General features: G+C 38.1%; 1 protein-coding gene across 1 annotated transcript in view; it reads right to left on the reverse strand.

The window, feature by feature from the left end:
- The window catches only part of ANO2 (anoctamin 2), a 154,483-nt gene that overhangs the window by 117,095 nt on the left and 18,547 nt on the right, over positions 1 to 18,841 (reverse strand). The window contains exons 3-8 of the mRNA XM_039380172.1: positions 11,213 to 11,311; positions 6,114 to 6,265; positions 4,950 to 5,004; positions 4,368 to 4,416; positions 2,535 to 2,590; positions 2,250 to 2,291 (exon numbers count right to left, since the gene is read on the reverse strand). Coding sequence (XP_039236106.1) covers positions 2,250 to 2,291; positions 2,535 to 2,590; positions 4,368 to 4,416; positions 4,950 to 5,004; positions 6,114 to 6,265; positions 11,213 to 11,311 — 453 coding nt within the window. The remainder of the gene's footprint in view (positions 1 to 2,249; positions 2,292 to 2,534; positions 2,591 to 4,367; positions 4,417 to 4,949; positions 5,005 to 6,113; positions 6,266 to 11,212; positions 11,312 to 18,841) is intronic.

Genomic DNA, 18,841 nt, shown 5'->3' on the forward strand with positions numbered 1-18,841 from the left:
TCTCTAATCTGCTTCTAATATTCTGGGGATGTTGCTGTAGTATATGACAACAGGTCATATTTCCCAGGCAGGTAACAGAACCCTCATGGATTTCTTAATGTCAAACATACGGATATCAAGGAAGGGTTACAATTTGCCAGTGGGCTGGAACCTTAAAGACCAAGCCAGTGTTTATACTCATGGTGAGTTATTACCAGGCTGCTGTGCAATAGCTTTCTTTCCTGAAACAGGGAAAATCCTTTATTCCAGTCAAGACTTAGGAAAGACTGAAACCTTCTTATTCTAAGGGCTCCACTGACTGCAGATTTCTAATTCTCATAGGATGTGACAGAAGTGTTGTTTCGCTGTGCACTTTCTCCAAGGAAATCCTAAAGATGGTTGATAAGGATTAACCTTTTATTTTATGAACTGGTACATAAACCTTAATTACTTGTGCTGCCTTATTGGCATAAGTAGCCCAGATGGACTCAGTTCATTTTTTGGGCTTATACAAAAGAAAATTGAAATGGAAGATACAGAGTAAAAATGAAAAAGGGGTAGAAACCAAAAAAAAAAACAAAACAAAAAAAGGCTCAAAAATGCCCTTTTTTCCTTTAAACCTGATCAGTTTTTTTTCAGGAAATTAAACACTGAGACTAGTAGATTCAGATAGAAAACAGATGATGTTAGGCATAGGAATACTACAGAAGATTCAATGGCTGGGCAGCAGAGACATATGTGAATAATCAATGAAGTATTTCTGGAAAGAAGCTTTTTATGTTTTTAATACTTAACACTTCATAACTGAGCCTAATAGGCAGAATAAAAAGAAGGCAGCACAAAATACAACTAGTAGGGTGAATATTTTTCCAGACACTAATTCTTTTAGGTCCTCTTCCCCCACTATTTCACAGTACCCAATCTTCCTTCATTGACTAATGTTCATTTTTTTTCTTCTCCAAAAATTTTGCTTTACTTCTCAGTCAGTAATCCATGGAGCTGCCTCTCATAGTCCACTACTGTACCTCTATCACTTGCTCAGAGAAAATTCTGTAAGTGCAGAGCAGACAATTTCTTGACAAACAAAGAAGTTCAAAGTAACGGGCACAAATATAAAAGCTTCTCTATAGTTAGTTTTCTAACTTTGTCTCTTTTACTTACCAAGGTTCATACACTGAACTAAATTGTATATGGTACATGAAGACATCTAGTGGCCAAATATTAACATTATTCACCGAAACCTACAAAGATTATGTTTGCAAATTTTACTAACCCAGAATTGGAGAAATCAAATTTCTTTGTGTGACCTATGAGCTCAGTCTCCATTTTAGTGCTGAAGAAGTTATCATTTGTGGCAATTACACTCTTGAGAACTACGCTGTGTTTTGCCAATTAATGGCATTTTCCTAACTCTCCTTCAAGAAACACATGGTTCATACCAAGATCTGATGCCAGAGTTAAAAAAAATTATTAAATAACTTACAGGTCACCAAAAATATATGTAAGTTGATTTCTAGTATAATAAATACTGTAAGTATCCAAACATTCCCTTTTCCTTCATTCTTCTCTCGTCCCCTTCCTCTCCCTACTATTTTCCCTTTTCATTTCCTATCCTATTGTTTGCATATCAAGGAAAATAAAATGAGTAAACATTAGAGAACAACATGGAACAGATCTTAATAAAGTAATTAAATGTTTCCCCCCATTTCTAACAGTAAGCATGTGTATTAAACACAGTTTGAATTCACAGCTTCTCTCGTGCAGACATTGGTGGGTGATCTATTTCCAAATGTCTTTTGATAGAAACTTTATTTACAAAATAATTGGAAGCAGATTTTTAGAAATTGCATGCCATTTAAATGCATGCACAACCAAATGAAAAATACAACTGTGTTTTATTCTAGTAAACACTGTTCTCTGGTACCATTTGGTTAGGACAAGAAGATTAATATATAAATTATTTAACAGCTTCTGCTTCCTGACGGGTTGAAAAATCTTATCTATGCATGTGGAGAGAACCTTGAGGCACCTCGAGAAATAAATATCAAATTTATTTACTCACAAACTTCATAGAAGACTTTATAAAAATCTTGCAAAAAATTTTTATATGCAGAAATACAGGAAAATATGTAATGCAAAAACTATATGCATTTGTAAAAACATCTACCTGCTTGAACCTTCTGGTTAGTGATTTACAATAGCATTTAGAACATTAATTCCCATTTATCACATTAATTCTAATATTAAAAAAATTTTGCAATGTATTTTACCTTTCTTTCATTCATGTCATCATTTTGGCCTTCATAATGACCCTAGAGAAAGGAAATAATTTAATAACTGATGTAAAAGCAGATAAAACTAAATAAAAGATTGCTGAGTTGTTCCTACATTGTTGATTTTACTTTCAAGTCACAACTTGAAATGTACTTATATATGAGTTTTCATATTAGAATCACACAGAATATATTTTCGTTGTTACAGACAGCAAATATTAATATCTATGCACTACTGAGTGATACCAGCAGAGAACTAGATATTTAATAGTGTATACATACATCATGAAGTGGGTATGCTGCATCATAAACATTGTTTGCTATTAATGTGCTAATACCTAAATGAAAAAAGAAATCAGATGGTCAGCAAGTAGGCACAGACAAACAGAAAACATCATTACAGATTTCATTTTATGACATTACCTAGAAGTTGTAAAAAAATGTATAAGCTAATGTGTTTGAATTGTTGTTATTTTCTTCATATTGTGTTATGGAACATGTTTATGACAACCAAAGACTGCTACAAGCACTTCAATATCACTGCCCTGCCTCTTGTGCAAAATAAACAATGAACTCTTAAAAAAACCCCAAACAATAACCCAATTATGTTTAAAAAAATCTTTTAAACCAGTGATGATGAGTGGTTTTAAGCTTAAGAGGAGAAAAATGGGGAAGCCTTAGTGACATATGAAACATAGTACTTTTGGGGGAAGGTCTCAGAAGACCAAAAAAACTAGTAAATTTAGGGTGAACATGATGCATAATCATGGTTTGGCTGTGGACCAGAAAGATGGAAAGGATGAGAACATTAAAATATTTACCTCATGTCAAATGGGTACTTGAGCTGACCTGAGCTTGAAGTGCATCAGCCTGTATTTTCACCTTAGCATTAAAAAAATCCTGAAAAATCACTGCTAGTGCTTTGATCTCTACTAATGGCTTTTATTACACTATAAACCAGAACAAGCTATTAAAATAGAGAAAACTTTAGGTGAGAGGCAAAAAACCTAAACTGACAAAGTGCTCTTTCCCTTCCCACTGTGTCCTTGTAGGACAGATTGCTTCTCTCAAGCTTTCTCCCCAACACCTTCCAAAAACCTTACTTTTTCAACAGATTATAGAGATGACTACAGGTATTTTTTTTGTAAAGGAAACAGTATAGTAATCATAACTTTACAACTTTGTAGTAGGAAAAGGCAAGCATTTTTGATTGAAAAAGAGACAGTTTTTTGTTTGGGGGTCTTTGTTTGGGTTTGGTTTTCATGTAACTTCAAAAAAATTGTATCTCTATTTCAGGGAAACCTAAATTAATCTATTTTCCAGCCCAGCTGCTGTACCAAAGACATCTGTTGCTGGACAAAGTCACACCAAGACTGTGAAGAATCTTGCTACAGCACATTCTTTTCCAGGTACATTATCCTTGGACATTGTGATCTGTCCATAAGTGGTCAAACTTGCAGAAAGACTTCCAGAAGACATGCCAGACAAGGAGCACCATCACTTCTTTACCACTAGGGAAATATGTGTCATGATCTCACAATGGATGAGATAAAAGAGAATAAGCACACCTATATATATTCTGAACCTCAATAAAACAATAGCTCTGAATATTTCAGAGTTGTCCCCAAAGTGTCTTCAAAATGGTCGTATTTAAGTCATATATTTCACTAGGCAGCTCATGGAGATAATTTTTAAGGCTGCAGTAATAAAAATAATCTGGAAAGATGTATTATTCTATTGAAATGGCAAGAAAAGTATGCTCTTGCAAGAAATAATACAACATATTGCTCTTGAAATCTGAATTTTCAAAAGCAGATCATAGAGTAATCAAATCCAATTTTATAACAATTCATGAAATGCAAGTTATGTGCCAGATCCTGCACCTGTAGAAATGAAAACCAATCTCCCATTACCATGTCCTATCCAAACCATGGTCCAAAAAGTCTGACTTTATATCTCAGAAAAAGCATTTGTTTCGACATCCACTTTTTTTTTTTTTTTTGGTGAAAGTGTGCCAGCATACTTATGTGTCCTGCTAGAAAAATCAATATTCTGTGAGATACCCAAGCAGTTCCTTTCAGAAGCACACAAATAACTCCCTTCCCTCCATCTTACCCATGCTGTTCCTGGCCTTTGTAGACGTGCGCTTCAAAATTTCCCTCACCTGCGGAAAAGAACAGTGGGGTAACACTCAAATCCACTTTTAGCACGACTTTCACCATGGAGCTACAAATAAACCAGAGCTTTAAAATAGGTGGCTTCTGTAGTGTTCATTTGCACATATATTTAAATGATTTAGCAAGTTTTGGTAGTGGATCATCTGCCCTAAGACTTGTAGGCTAAATCCTGCTGTGTCACATCCTTATAAAACTATATGAAGTATAGTTGAATATTATATGAATATACATATGTGGAATATATATTTTGTGGAATAAAATCTGATTAAAAATTAGAAACAGGGCTTAAAAGAGCTTTGAATAAGGGAGAGGAGTCAGTAGTTTCCATGTATAACACCTCCTACTCCTGGACCACTGCGCAGCTCCAGAAAGGGATTTCTTACGTACATATGACTTCTTAGTGTTTTATAGGAACAGAGAAATGCATAAATTGATGAGACTAGCAAAGTATTTACCACCATTCCCTGCTAAAGCAAATCCCACCCACCATCAGAAGATAATGTTACTTTTGTTAGCTTACTATTCGGCTGCGGGTGGCATTGTCAAAAAAGGTGTCTTTGTCTTTGATGTTATACCTAAAACAGCAAAAGGGAAAAAAGATCAGTTCTCTTGTGAGACATGGAAGTAATAATTAAGATAACATATAAGCCCCTAATTTAGAATTCATTTAGAAACCACAGCTAATAAGAAAAACAGATGTTCAAAGGAAATAAAATATAGATGACATAGTACAGCATAATAGACTATGTTATTTAAGACACAGACATTCCGAGTTCTACCTGATTTGCAGTTATGTTGGGCATAAAAATGCACAGTTATTAACTAATATAAAATAATAACCTGTCTATTGTTTACATAATATGACCTTTTAATATTTTTCTTATAACATCCACTCAACACTACAGCATTCTGAGGTGATGTTATTAGATTTCAATCAGAGTAATGCACATGTTCATTACTCTTTTCCAGGCGACCAAACAGTCAGCATTTCACTTGCTTTCAAATAGCCATTCCACTGGAATTATGCCTTCCCTTAAACCTTAAAATCATCATATGAGAAATTAGCTTCCCAGCTTATTCTCCTCCATCAATTTGACTTGTATTCAGAATTAATTAAACTTGTCAGAGGGCAATAAATGATATGGCGGGTCATTGTATTTATTACTGAATTTTATTTATCAAACATAAATACAAGGAGACACTCACAAGTTAAAAAAAAGAATGTTTAATGTCAAACCGGACCCAGAAATATTCTGAGTGAAAGGGCAAGTGTCAAGAATTCCTTATCTGCATATTATTAGACAAGTTTTAATTACTATGATAAATCTATCAAGAGGGAAAGTATTATCAGATTTTTATTAGTTCTCTGTTTCTTCAAAACAGGCAGTAATATCCTGAATAAAATAATCAGGAATTTGGTGGTAGGATTTTTGCATTTCAAGCTAAACACATGGATATTTTATTTGATGCACTGTTTCCAATGCTTTATCCAACAGAAGAAGGTCTCTGCAATTTAGGTTTCTGTTAATCCACTGAAAATCTGACAACTTGAGCATTTTCTCAGGATTTCCAGAAATATTCAATGAATTTCTGAATTTTGACTGAAATACAGGTAGAAAAAATGACAACGTTAAATGATAAATTAGAGCTTTCTTCATTGTTTATCACATTTTCAAATACTCACAAATATATTTTCTCTCTGGAAAATGGGTAGGACAGGTTTTTCATCTTAGTATTTTCTTGTTGTGGCACCTGGGGTTGCAGAGGTTCAGTCAATTTGCACCATATTTCGTTTAATGTCTTGAGTATTCCTCCTTCTTCTGTGATTTCATACATCTGAGTAAATAAAACTGGTCATTAGCAGGTGCCTTCAAAAAATCCACTTTATATAGTGAATCCTTTTTTTCCCTTTCCCCTTCCCTTTCCCTTTTCCTTGTGAAATTGTACATATATTTCAATTGTATATAACCGTAATATAAGTGTAAATATATTTATATATATTACTTTAGCTGTCTCTCTCTCGTTTCGGTTTTTCTTGGTTGTTTTTTTTCCCTCTTCTTCCCTGAGGTTTTTGGGGGGGGGGACGGGACGGACTTCTTGTGGTAAGGTTTGGAGACTTGGCAGGGAGCCAGCTTCAAACCGTATCAGTTGCACTTCCAAAATGCTGCTTTCAGAGAAAAACTCAGAGCAGAATTGTTAATACAAGAAATACCACAGAATCATAAAATCATAGAACAGTTTGGGTTGGAAGGGACCTTAAAGATCATCTCATTCCATCCCTCTGCCACGGAAAGGGACACCTTCCACTATCCCAGGTTGCTCAGAGCCCCATCTGACCTTCTTGGACACTTCCAGGGATGGGGCAGCCACAGCTTCTCTGGGCAACCTGTGCCAGGGCCTGGCCACCCTCACAGGGAAGAATCTCTTCCTAATATCCAGTCTTTCAGCCAAAGATGATTTTGTTATATTTTATCCCAAAGAAATCTAACTAAATAGGAGCTGCAGGGAGATGATAGAAACGCAGAGTGATTATTTTAGCTTTGTGACTGGAAATACAGAGAGCAAACAAAGCAGGAAGGGCCTTTACCTGCTGCAAATTACACTTCCCCAGCAGAATAAATAATTGGTGGGTGATAATTGCTATATGGTGTGACAGCACATGAACACATGCCCTTAGAAGGGAGGATGGTAGGCTTATGGCTGTGGAACAGTTCTAAGTGCAAGGGTACAGCTTTTGCTGGTTTAGATTGATGTGAAGCGCTTGGGACCTTCTTAGAAATATGAAGGTATTTTTCCCTGAAACACAGATAACCTCACCAAACATGTCCTCATCACAGTACATTCCTTCCAGCCCTTCCACCAGCTTTGTTGTCCCGCTCTGGATGCCTTCAAGGACCTTCACATCCTTCTGAAATCTTGGGGCCCAGAACTGCCCCCAGGGCTCCAGGGGGTCCCAACCCAACGCTGGGCAGAGCAGGAGGATCCCCTCTCTGATGGGCTGGGCAGGCTGTGTTTGGTGCCCCCCAGGATGGGCTTTGCCCTCGGGGCTGCCAGGGCACACACTGCTGCCTCACAATGCCCCTGCACCCCCAGATCCCTCTCTGCAGGGCTGCTCTCCAGCCACACCTCACCCAATTTGTACCTGTGCCTGTCAGACCCCATCGTTTCTTGTTGAATTTCACGCTATTGATTATTGCCCGATACTCCAATTTATCCAGATCCCTCTGCAAGGCTTTTTGTCCCATAAAGAGGGTCAACAGCACTTTCCATTGTCAGTAAACTTGTAAATGGTGCATTCAACTCTTGCATTCAAATCATTGATAAACATATTAAGCAGATCTAGCCCAAGAATTGAGCCCTGAGGTCATCAGCCACTACAACACTTAGAGCCCTGACCCTTTCAACCCAGCTCTTCATCCAGCATTCCATGTGCTGCTCATCTCATAGTCAAACCTGTCCAGAAGGATGCTGTGAGGGATGATATCAAAAGCTTTACTAAAATCCAGAAAAAAAATCACATCTACTGCCTTCTCATCATCCACTAGACAGAAAACCTTATAGCAGAAGGGTATAAAATTAGTTAGACAGGACTTTCCCTTTGTGAAACCATATTGTCTGTGCCTTTCAATTCCACCTGGAATGACCTTCTCCACAATTACTCCCAGTACTGAGGTTAGAATAACAGGTATGCAATTTCCTGGGTCTTCCCTCTTGTAAATTCTAATAACAGTGTTTAGCTTCCAGTCGGTGAGTACCTCCCTAGACTCCCGAGACAGATGACTGAAAGTGGTCCTGCTAACTCCTTCAGCACTCTGGGATGAATTCCCAAGGTCCTGTGGACTTAGGAACATTCAGCTGAGGCAGACAGTCCCTTAAGAATTCAGTGTCCACAAATGGAAAGTCTCTGTTCCCAGAGCTGTGGTCCTCTGACTTAGAGGACCAGGCAGCCCAAGGTCTACCATTAATATAAAAGACTGAGGAAAAAAAAAAAGGCCTCCACTGAAGGCCTCCACTTTTTCTTCATCCCCATTTGTCAGGTGACCATCTTCAACAAATATTGGTCCAATATTTTCCTTACACCACCTCTTGCTGTTAAGACACTTTAAAAAGCCTTTCTGTAGTATGACACAACACTGGCCAGTTTTAACTCTGGATGAGCTTTGGCCTTTGGTGTTTTCTCCCTGAATATGTGAGTCACAGCCCTGTAGTCTTCTTGTGAGGCCTGGTCTTGTTTCTGCAGATGGAAAATTTCTTTTTTGTCTTAAGCTCCACGAGTAATTCTCTGTTCAATCAATCTGGTCTTCTGCCTCACTTGCTTGACTTAAGCTGGCATTACAAGGTCCTGCACTTTTAAAATATGGTCTTAAAGCTGACCAGCAGTCATGGACCCCTAAGCCCTCAAAAGCAGATTCCCAGGGAACAATACTAACTAGCTCACTGAGTAGCTTTAATTTTGCTCTCTTGAAATTTAGACGAGACAGCCTCGTACCATCACACATCCCACAAGTCCTTCTCTATTTATCAATATCAAGTCTAGGAGGGCACCTTTCCCAGCTGGCTCATCGAATCCCTCAACACCCTTCAGGAACAGGTCAGACTTGTATATGACAGCAGTACAATATTCCCAGTCAATGTTTTGGAATTTGAAATGTAATTTCTCCTAGTTGCCTTTAGAATAACTGATCAGCCCTATCACCCTGGCAAACAATACACCCACAACAACATCTGCTTTGTTTTCCATTCCCCTAATCCTCACCCAGAAGCTCTCAACTTTATAATCTCTAACTGCAACTTTGTCTTTCCATACAGTACATTCCATCTCTGCCTATTCCTCCTGAACAGCCTTTAGTCCTCCATCCCAGAACTCCAGTCATGGGACTCATTCCACCAAGACTCATTAATCCCAGAGACAACACAGCTTTGGGAATGGAGCAATGCTCCCAGCTGTTCCCTTTTTTTTTCTCCTACTGTTTGTTCCCTGCACTCATATTTGAGTGTGGCCCAGTCTCACTCACCAAAAAGAACTGTATTATCCTACCCAGAAGTTTATATATAGTAAAAAGTGCTCAAAAGGTACTTCTTCCCAGCCTGTCATTTGTTCTGAAAGATGATTTAAGACTGAACAATGAAAAAAATAATTGCAACCGATTTGTTGTGTTTGGAGTGGGAGAAGTATTTTCCACGGAAAATACTTTTTTGATGGCTTCATGGGATCCTTGAATAAATAAAATAACATCACAAAAAATACCTAATGTGCCTTAAGAACAACGTTTTGTCTCTCTGAACAAAAATAGAATTTTCTTTTAGTGGTTACTGACTAAATTTTTCATTTTGTGTTGCCAAATCCCCAATATACAAGATTTCAGTTTTTTCAAAGTTGATTTTTGATTCTTTTTCCAACTGTCTTTAATTAAAAAAAAAAAAAAAAAAAGCCACAGGTCAGGAACAGAATTTTCCTGTCAAGCTTGGTTTCTGGTAGTGCTGCCACTTTTTCACTAGAGATAACAAATGATTCTTTTTCTCCCAATCAGAGGAGACAAGGGGATGCAGAACCACTTGTGAATGACTAGGGAGGCCATTGGAGACCAGCAGCTCCTGGAAAGACCTTAACTCAAACCAACATTTTGGCAATATTCATCCATTAAAATAGTGTAACATTTGCTGTGGTGCATCTGCAAAAAGATAGAATACACTTCCCATGAGGGCAGAGGAGGGAGAAATGAGCAGGCACTAAAAATGCACAAAAGGAATGAAGCTGGGAAGGGATCAAAGAGACTGTTAAATATGTAGGTTCATTTCTAGAAAGTTTCTAGAGATACTGTAGTTATCCAAAAACCTCCTCATTTTCAAAGATTGATCAGAAATATCCAGATTTTTTCCCCTGGGGTGCAAACACAATCCAGCAAGAGTATGCAAGCTTGATTTGGCCAGTCTTCCAACACTGACAGATTGTAACAGCCTGATATGTGAACAACATTGAAGATTTTGCTTGGTGAAAACAATCAATATGAAAAAAAAACCTCAAACAAACAAAAAACCAAACAACTATGTGGAATAAAATAAAATTAATCTGTCTTTTAATTCTAATGACAATTCAAAGAAATAAGTGTTCATCAGTGCAATTGAAGAGTACCACTAACTGAAAGCACAAGACAGTTCCTCTGACTTCAGAGGAGTTGTTAGCCAACGTGCTAAATTATTGCAGGGCCACAGATTTGGGGATCTGCTACTCAGAATTTACAATGTTTGCCAGCAACTCTTCTAAAAACAGACTGTAAGGAAGATAATGAGCTGAAGCTTTAATGACAATAGGCAGGTCCGAATTCACTAAGTCATTAATACCACCAGAACACACTCTCTGGGCATCTGCAGACTTTAGAGAAGTCTTAAGGCAATGTCCAGCTATCACACTACCTTCCATACTTCACCTCACCTTTGAGGAAAAGTCCTTGACAAAAATCCAAGCAGCCACTGCCTTCTCAATTTTCAAAGCCCCACCTTAAAAGCCACCTCTGTCATCACTCTCCTGGATGCAGACTATCAGCCAGCTGCCTTTGAAAACCCCTTCAGAAATCCCATCTTAAATACGACTCTGAACAGTAAATCATCCCAAAATATTTCATGTAAAACACGAAATCATCATGTAAAACAATAAGCCTGACCGCTCATCTGCTCTGATTTTGGAAATAAAGTAACTCCATGGGTTTCTATGCAGTTAATGACCATTCTGATCCTTTCTCCCTCAGTCATACAATTTGTTGATAGGAAATGGGAGACACCTACCTTTTTGGTGGGCATTTTTATTTTAAGGAGTTCTGCTTCTCGACTAAGCACTTGCCAAGGTGCATGGATACGGACAAAACTCAATCCTTGGCTCTTATTCTGAAACATAAAACAAAGTCAAAACAATGTATTTAAATATTATTGAACAGAAGGAGTACTGTTACAAAGTGACAGCTCCAACTAAATCATTCATCAGTAGGCAATCACAGGGAGTAGTCAATTTGTGTTACAACTGGGCTCCAAAGTGACATTTTCCCTAAAAGATGAATCTTCTAATGCTCTAAAATCCATAAATCTCCTGCATACAGTGTAGATGTGTGTGCACCACGATGACAGAAGGCTACAGGTCCAGATTTTGGAATCATGTGAACAAGAAACCCCAAGCTAGAGCTTTTTTGTGTGTTGATATTTTGTACAGTTATCTGGTTTCATTAGTGAGCTTTTATGTCCATCTGAACCAGCAAGGAAAAACATTTCCCCTGCTCTGGCTGGGCTTTGCTTTAGGCTCCCACTTTCAGTTTTGCCCAGCTATTTCTCAGACCCTTCATCAGATTAGTAGTTCCTTACAGGGGATCAGGCCCAACATTTGTTGCCCTAAATATCTGCAGTTGAGGTAGGAACCCTAAAACATGCAAATTTAACTTCTGAAGAGAGATATGAGCCTCATGCTCATGTAAATAACTGGTTATGCTGTGCAGAAGCATAAGACTGCACAAGAGGGCTTCTGCACAGCCAGTTTGCTGGAAGCTGGGCTGTTGAGGGAGTGATGCCCTCGCAGCACATCTGACCTACACAAAGGCCCCCTGAGAGCATAAAGCAGCACCCCTGGCAAAAGGGCAACAATTAAATGCAGGCAGATTGAGACAGATTTTTCCTCAATGCACACAAAGAAATGACATCAACAAATCACAGAGATGAATGGTTGCTGTGGAAATGTAGGGAAGAAAAGTTGGATGGGAGATCAGAAAGAGAATATCAGAGAAGTCCCAAGGCAACCACCAGCTATCATACTGCACCTCACCTTTGAGGGAATTTCCTTGACAAAAATCCCAACAGTTACTGCCTTCTCAGCTTCCAAAGGCCTCCTTAAAACTCACCTTAAAAGTCACCTCTGTCATCTCTCTTCTGAATGCAGACTGTCAGACCACATCCTTTTGGGAAGGACATGGAAGTGGGCACGAGTAGGCTTTCAGGAAGAATTTCTTCACTGAAAGAGTGGTCAGGCATTGGCAGGGGCTGCCCAGGGAGGTGGTGGGGTGCCCATACCAGGAGGTGTTCAAGGAATGACTGAATGTGGCACTCAGTGCTCTGGGCTGGTTCAGAAGGTGGGGATCGGTCACAGGTTGGACTCGATCGTGGAGGTCTTTTCCAACATAAATAATTCAGTGATTCGGTGATTCAAAGGTTTGATTAATGCTAAGATTAATGATCTCTGTGTATCTGTGGGCACACTGGGGCATACTGTCACCTTGCTTTCTCCTCTCCATATGTGTGTAAGGATCAGGACAGTCCCCTGCCCTCAGGGAAGCATGAGCCTCTATTTGCACTCCCTAATATAACCTGAAATTAAGAAGTGAGGCAAGAAAACTGAAGCAGGGTGTCCAACCTGATGAGAAACAAAACTGGGTCACACATTGGGCTTAAAAGCAAAACTGGGATGCCCCACATGTGCCCATCATACATACAAATAGTTGCATGTGTCTAGAGAAAGGATGTTAACAGATAAAGCTCAATGTGACTATGATCAACAGGCAGCATAAGTCTACAAAGCTGGGAACATAGGGCATATCCATGGAAATGTAGCATCTTCTGTTGGAAATTGACTCCAAGAAAGTTCTATTTCTCAAAAGCTTTGAACTAAGAGAAATTTTCAACAGAAATAAAAGAGTGTAAATATATGTCTACATCTAAAAGACTGTGTAGCACTTCTACCTCAGGAAAGCCTCTCCTCTTAGTAATTTTTTTGTTTGTTTTGCCTACAATTTATTCCAGCTTCCAAGGCTATATCATATCACATTGGCATCAACATTTACAATGAGTTTGTAATCTTTTTAAAGCATATAAATGCTTGCAGCTTCATGTAAACCCCAAACATGCATTTGCTGAATGTTTCCTAATGCCTCCTTTTTAAAAAAGAAAGTTAGATGGAAATGAGCTAACATTTCTTCAGTGGACCAGTGCTATTTTAAAGAGAAGAATGAGCTGCAGAATGACTCTTTCATCAGCCCACTGGGGAAGTCAGCTTTAAGAGAAGGAAGTAAAAATTTACTGGGCATGAGCAGATGTTCTGGTAATCATCTGCTGAAAATAGATTAATAGCAGATGAGAGTTTAAATTTCAGTGGGTGAAGATCAGGAGGCTTCTTCTCAGCTTTTTGGCTAAAATCAAGCATGTGTCCCCTGTCTGGGGGACTATATTCCACATTGACAAGAGGAGGGACAGTCTGATCTAATTGGTTGTTTCCAGCTCAGGCTCATATGACTACACAGATTGCAAATAAAATCAGTCAAATAATTTGAGAGAAAAGAATATGACCTTTGTATATTTGAACAAAAATATGTTGGAAGGTTGTGCTGTTCGTGAAGTGATATCAGATGCTGAGGAATCAGACCATTAAAAATCTTTAAAAGGCTTAAAAATCACCCCAAGGTAGGAAATGGAGATAATTTTAATAAAGACTAATGCAAAGTAAATGAAGTAGGGAAAACAGGACCAGCTGATTCCTGTTCCATGGCAAACAAAAGATGCAGAACAATGGACTCCTGAATATTCAGCCTGGGGTTATTAGAACCATATCTCCCACCTCTTCCTATATGTTCCTACCATTCAAATGAAGCAAAGAAATTTAAAATACATTTTAAATCATCAATCTCATATCATATCTCAAGGGATAAACCATCTAGCTAGTTTCCTATGGGTCACCAAAATAAAAACCTGCAGGGCTACCCTTCTGTTAAGGCTCCTTTCCCCACTTTTCAAGGCTTCACCTGCAACAGTTCCAGGTGTCTTTGCATTTTGTCATTATCCTTATAGTGTCTGGCAAAGCTCTGTTCAACTAACTTATTCCCAGAGTGCCTATTGTGTTGCAAGCATCACCAGGAGTTAGAACTTGCTTTTCTCCTTGCCAGAGCGGGTTCGTAACTGTTTGCTGGAGACATCCACTGAAGGGTGTTGTCTGCTGAATCCCCTGAAATGATCAAGGGGCGTGGGTTTGTCAGTTTGCTCTGATGAGCTGCTGTCACTCTGCTGTTTTGAATGCTCAAAATCACCACTGCTGATTCATTGTACTCTGGCTGTGTCACTAAAGCCAACATGTAGTGCTGGCTAAGGTTATTTTTGTTAGACTATTCACTTGTTATTTAATACAGCCATCCTTAATCCAGTCCTTTTCCACTTACAGCTGATGTCCCACAGGACTTTATCCTTGGCCCTGCATTTTTCTGTGTCTGTATCACTGCACTCCCCGATTATATTATTCAAATGACTAATTATTCCTATGCAGATGACAAACAGATTTGTTGCTCTCATGATCCCTTTTTTTTTTTTTTGTCAAATCTATATTCCATACTACAGAGCTCTTCCAATAAGTTTAAAGGGTGGAAGTTTTTCAATAAGTTATTTCACAATTATTCAAGACATATTTATATCTTGGCTTCTTTTCTGCTTTCTAAAGTTGAATTAGGTTTTCCCATTTCAATAGGAAAACTCAGCATTAAAGTCAAATGGAAGGAAATCTGGAAGGTCTGCTTTGTTTTTCAATCAGCACATAAAGAAAAATATATTGGGTTTTTCTTCCAGTCTATCATGTATTCTTAGTAGTTTAAAGCAGGACTTTAACAACAGTCTACATTGCATTTTTTCTGTCTTAGAGTGGAAATGTACAGGGTGAGTAAGATTTAAATTTCTCCAAGGAGACTTTTTCGATCTTTCCTGCCTTAACAGTAAAATACATTAGGACCTGCATCAACTGCAAGTCTAAGATTTATTGCAAACTTATCATCATCAAGGCCATAGCAGAAAAAAACCCACGCTACTACAAAAGCTCTCATATAGATGTATATGAAGGATGGGCTTCTATTGGTTATAATTTGACTAGTGATAACTCAAAAACTGATTATTATGGTTTTTACTGAAAGCTGAACATTCTGAAACATGGCCAGACAAGCATAACTAAGTGAGACTAAGTTTATTTAGGCACCTTTAATATGAGCTAAGTCATATGGTACTAAAGATAATAATCATATTTTTCAGTCACAGCCAAGACAACAGAAAGGGCAAAACCAATAATTTTATTCAGACTCTTTTTGTAGTTAGCATATTGCCCCTAGGAATTTTGCAAATACAAAATTCATTGCTGAATGCAGCATTTTAGTGAGTATTTCTCATTATTTCCTCATCATGAAATCACTAGTCACTCATTCTTTATTTAAGGAATATAGCAATATATAAATTATATGCTAAATAAATAGTTTTTTTAAAATGCTTGTCCAAAGAAATACCTCTCTGCTGCGTATCTTAACAAGAAAAAGAGTAACACTGAGGGGTTGAAAGAAGCTGAAAAAAGTCATCAACTACTGTATAAGGGATACCAAAGGAACTGCTAATCTTTATGATTTAAAAAAAAAAATACATAGAAAATGAAAAGGCATAAATAATAAAACCTGAAGCATGTAAACTTCCTTCTTAAAAGACAAACTAACTGGAATTTAAACATTTTCAGTTTTTATTAAATAGACAGGAAAATACCAGACACATACAGACAGGAACTTCTAATTGTTTCAGGTAATATAATGAGACATCTTTTGCTGACATTGGTAACACAGATGCATTAGGAAAGCAACAGTGAGGTAGTTTGTAGAGAGGGGGGAAAAAAAGACAGGTCCTAGTAGCTCAGTAAAAATAATCATCTTCCCATTTATTCCATCACCAAATGGATCTGTCACGTCTGCAAATGCAATTGTACAAGATTAATGTCTACTCTGCTGATGCCAGCCCTGGACACTGAGGCAAATAACAATGTGATGTGATAGTGCAAATAAAAAGCAATTTCTTGTTATTATCACAGAACTCTGGCCACGGTTATTTCCCAAAAGCAGAGCCAAGTGCTGAGCTTTTGGCCCCCAGCACGGGCAGCACTGGATTGCATGACACAGCACTGCCAGGTCCAGACAGCGACTGCAGAAGTGCCTGTGCTCTGGGCCAGATGTATTGAATCTCTGTCTGTACAAGGGATGGTGTTTTTCTGTCCCAAAAGCTTTGTATCCAAGATACAGAATCAGTTCATCACCAAGCATGGATACCAAAGTGGGTGACAATTGCACGAGCAGGGCACTAGTCCAGATGAGACATCAAGACCCAGAATGTCTTGACAGGGATATGTCAGTCCAAAGCAACTCCTTGCTCATGTTATCTATACAACTGGAGGCACTTAATTTAATTCTGTGTCTGATTAAATGAAGATAATGGAATGTGAGGATGAGTGTGTTATAGATTTGAGAAGTGCTCAAGTAATACAACAAACAAATAAGAGAGTGTGGCTACATCTTGTGCATCTTATAACTTTCACAATTTCCTTCAAGAAACTGTAGTCTTTTGCCAACCTTTCCCTTTTCTATTTTCACTATTTCTCCAGGTTATAGATTTACCTTACTACACGTGTATATAGACGTGCTCAAGTCATGATTTCACACCTTGAGCAACGCTGCTATAATTTACCCATTTTGACAATTTGCCTTTCTCTTCCTTAATTTCTACCAAGACTGACAGTGTAAATCTCCTGTTTATTTGATTCTCTTACTCCCACCTGTGAACATGATCAGGTAAGGAATATATTAGTGTGTACAAGCAGAGAACAGAACACCCTGGCATGAAAAATCTGGCCAAAACACACTAAAAAAACCCAGAAAAACCCAACAATATAACCTGAATTTCTTAGATAAAGCACTGTGGAATGAAACAGTTGACTTTGCTAATCCTCTGCAATGTTTCTTCATGGCATTTCTACCTCTCCAACCAAAATCTTCCCACTCATGTATAGACAGGAAGTGTCTCTGAATGGAAGATGATACAGGAAGCCTGAAAACACAGGTGTGCTTCCCCTGAAGAAGATGGAAATTTTTAATGGCACGTAACAGAATGAAAACGAGCTGTTAGAAACTCAAGCACAAATGTAGAATAGATTGGTGAATCTGCCAAATAAAGAGGCACAGACTTGTGCATTCCTGCAGTACTCCATGCAGGACATACATGGAGGTGAGCAACAAACATGCCAGGATTGTCAGTCATTTTAAGTCCTTCTAAATACACAGTTTAGATTTTAAAATTGCTTTACTTTTCCTGCTATTTTCCAAATGTTTATCCATGGGCACTAATTACTAAAGCATGAAAAATGTGACTTTTAAATGTAAAGCAAAATCATCCCTATTTGTTTAGAATAATTTTATCAGAAAATTTCTCGTATGTCAATGACACAAATTTCTTGCTGCAAGAGCGTAGCACAATCTCAGTTCATCTTCTGAGACTGAGGAATACCATATATAATAACAAAATACAAAATTGAAAGCCCCACAAATAAATCAAACTTCCTCAAAGAGGAAGGGAGGAGTGTATCTCCTCTGCCACCTCCTGTATTTCAGCAGTGTCAATGGAAAAATCACGTAATCAGCTGACCTGGCTACACTCTGTGCCAAATTAGCCAGGAAATAAACCACTATTCTGTAAAATACATCATATCCAACTTGATTATCAATAATAAAATCAACAAACTTCTTGAGGCCAAAGAGTTAACATTAGAAAAGGGCAAAATGTAATTCCCCTTGAGGGAATGAGACACACTAATCTGCACAGAGATTTATACCCTAAACAATTTTCCAGATGAAGCAGCAAGATCATGGAAGTCAATCTTTAGACCAGATAACAGGCATGTTACCAGTAGGGGGATTAATGAAACAGAGACTGAATCCCCACTCTAGTAGACTCAATTTCTAGGAAAAAAAGAGAAAAAGAAAAAAATAAAAAGAGTTAGTTAGGACACCAAACTGAAAAACAGAAGAATGGTACCTTAAAATATTGCTTCATCACTCAATACTTGATCTGGGATATTAACAAACAAGCCTATAAAAGGATGATTCAATTTTGCGTGGAAAGATTTTAAATTTCAATTCATTCTTAGCAAAATTATTTTAAGGGGGTTACTTTAATTTAAAAGTGCTAACAGATGGTACAAATGTGTTTCATGTAATAAGTATGTTCTCCTAATGATATGCTACAAGCCCTTGCAGGATGGTGCATCCCTTCAAGGTCTCTTCCCAAAGATCAGTAGCAGTGAAAGGAAGGCTGGCTGTATTTGCAGAGGCTCGACTAGGAGGGGATTAAGATGAAGATAATCAAAGTATTTGGGCTGGTTTGTTTGCTGGCAGGGAATTCAAAACCTCCCTGGACTGCTACGGGGAGAGATGGGGAAGAAGCACTGACAGTCTCACAGTAACATCATGTGACTCATTTTGGATAAGGCAACATGTCTTGGGGTGGATAAATAATCAGTTAAACAACAGGAAACTGGGCAGGAGGAGAACCTGCACTGCTGAAGAAAAGAGTCACCAAAGGGATTTTGCAGTGTCAGCACTATAA

The sequence above is a fragment of the Pipra filicauda genome, unplaced genomic scaffold (assembly GCF_003945595.2).
Source record: "Pipra filicauda isolate LSUMZ 115617 unplaced genomic scaffold, ASM394559v2 scaffold188_size1440453_pilon, whole genome shotgun sequence".
NCBI classification, from domain to species: domain Eukaryota; kingdom Metazoa; phylum Chordata; class Aves; order Passeriformes; family Pipridae; genus Pipra; species Pipra filicauda.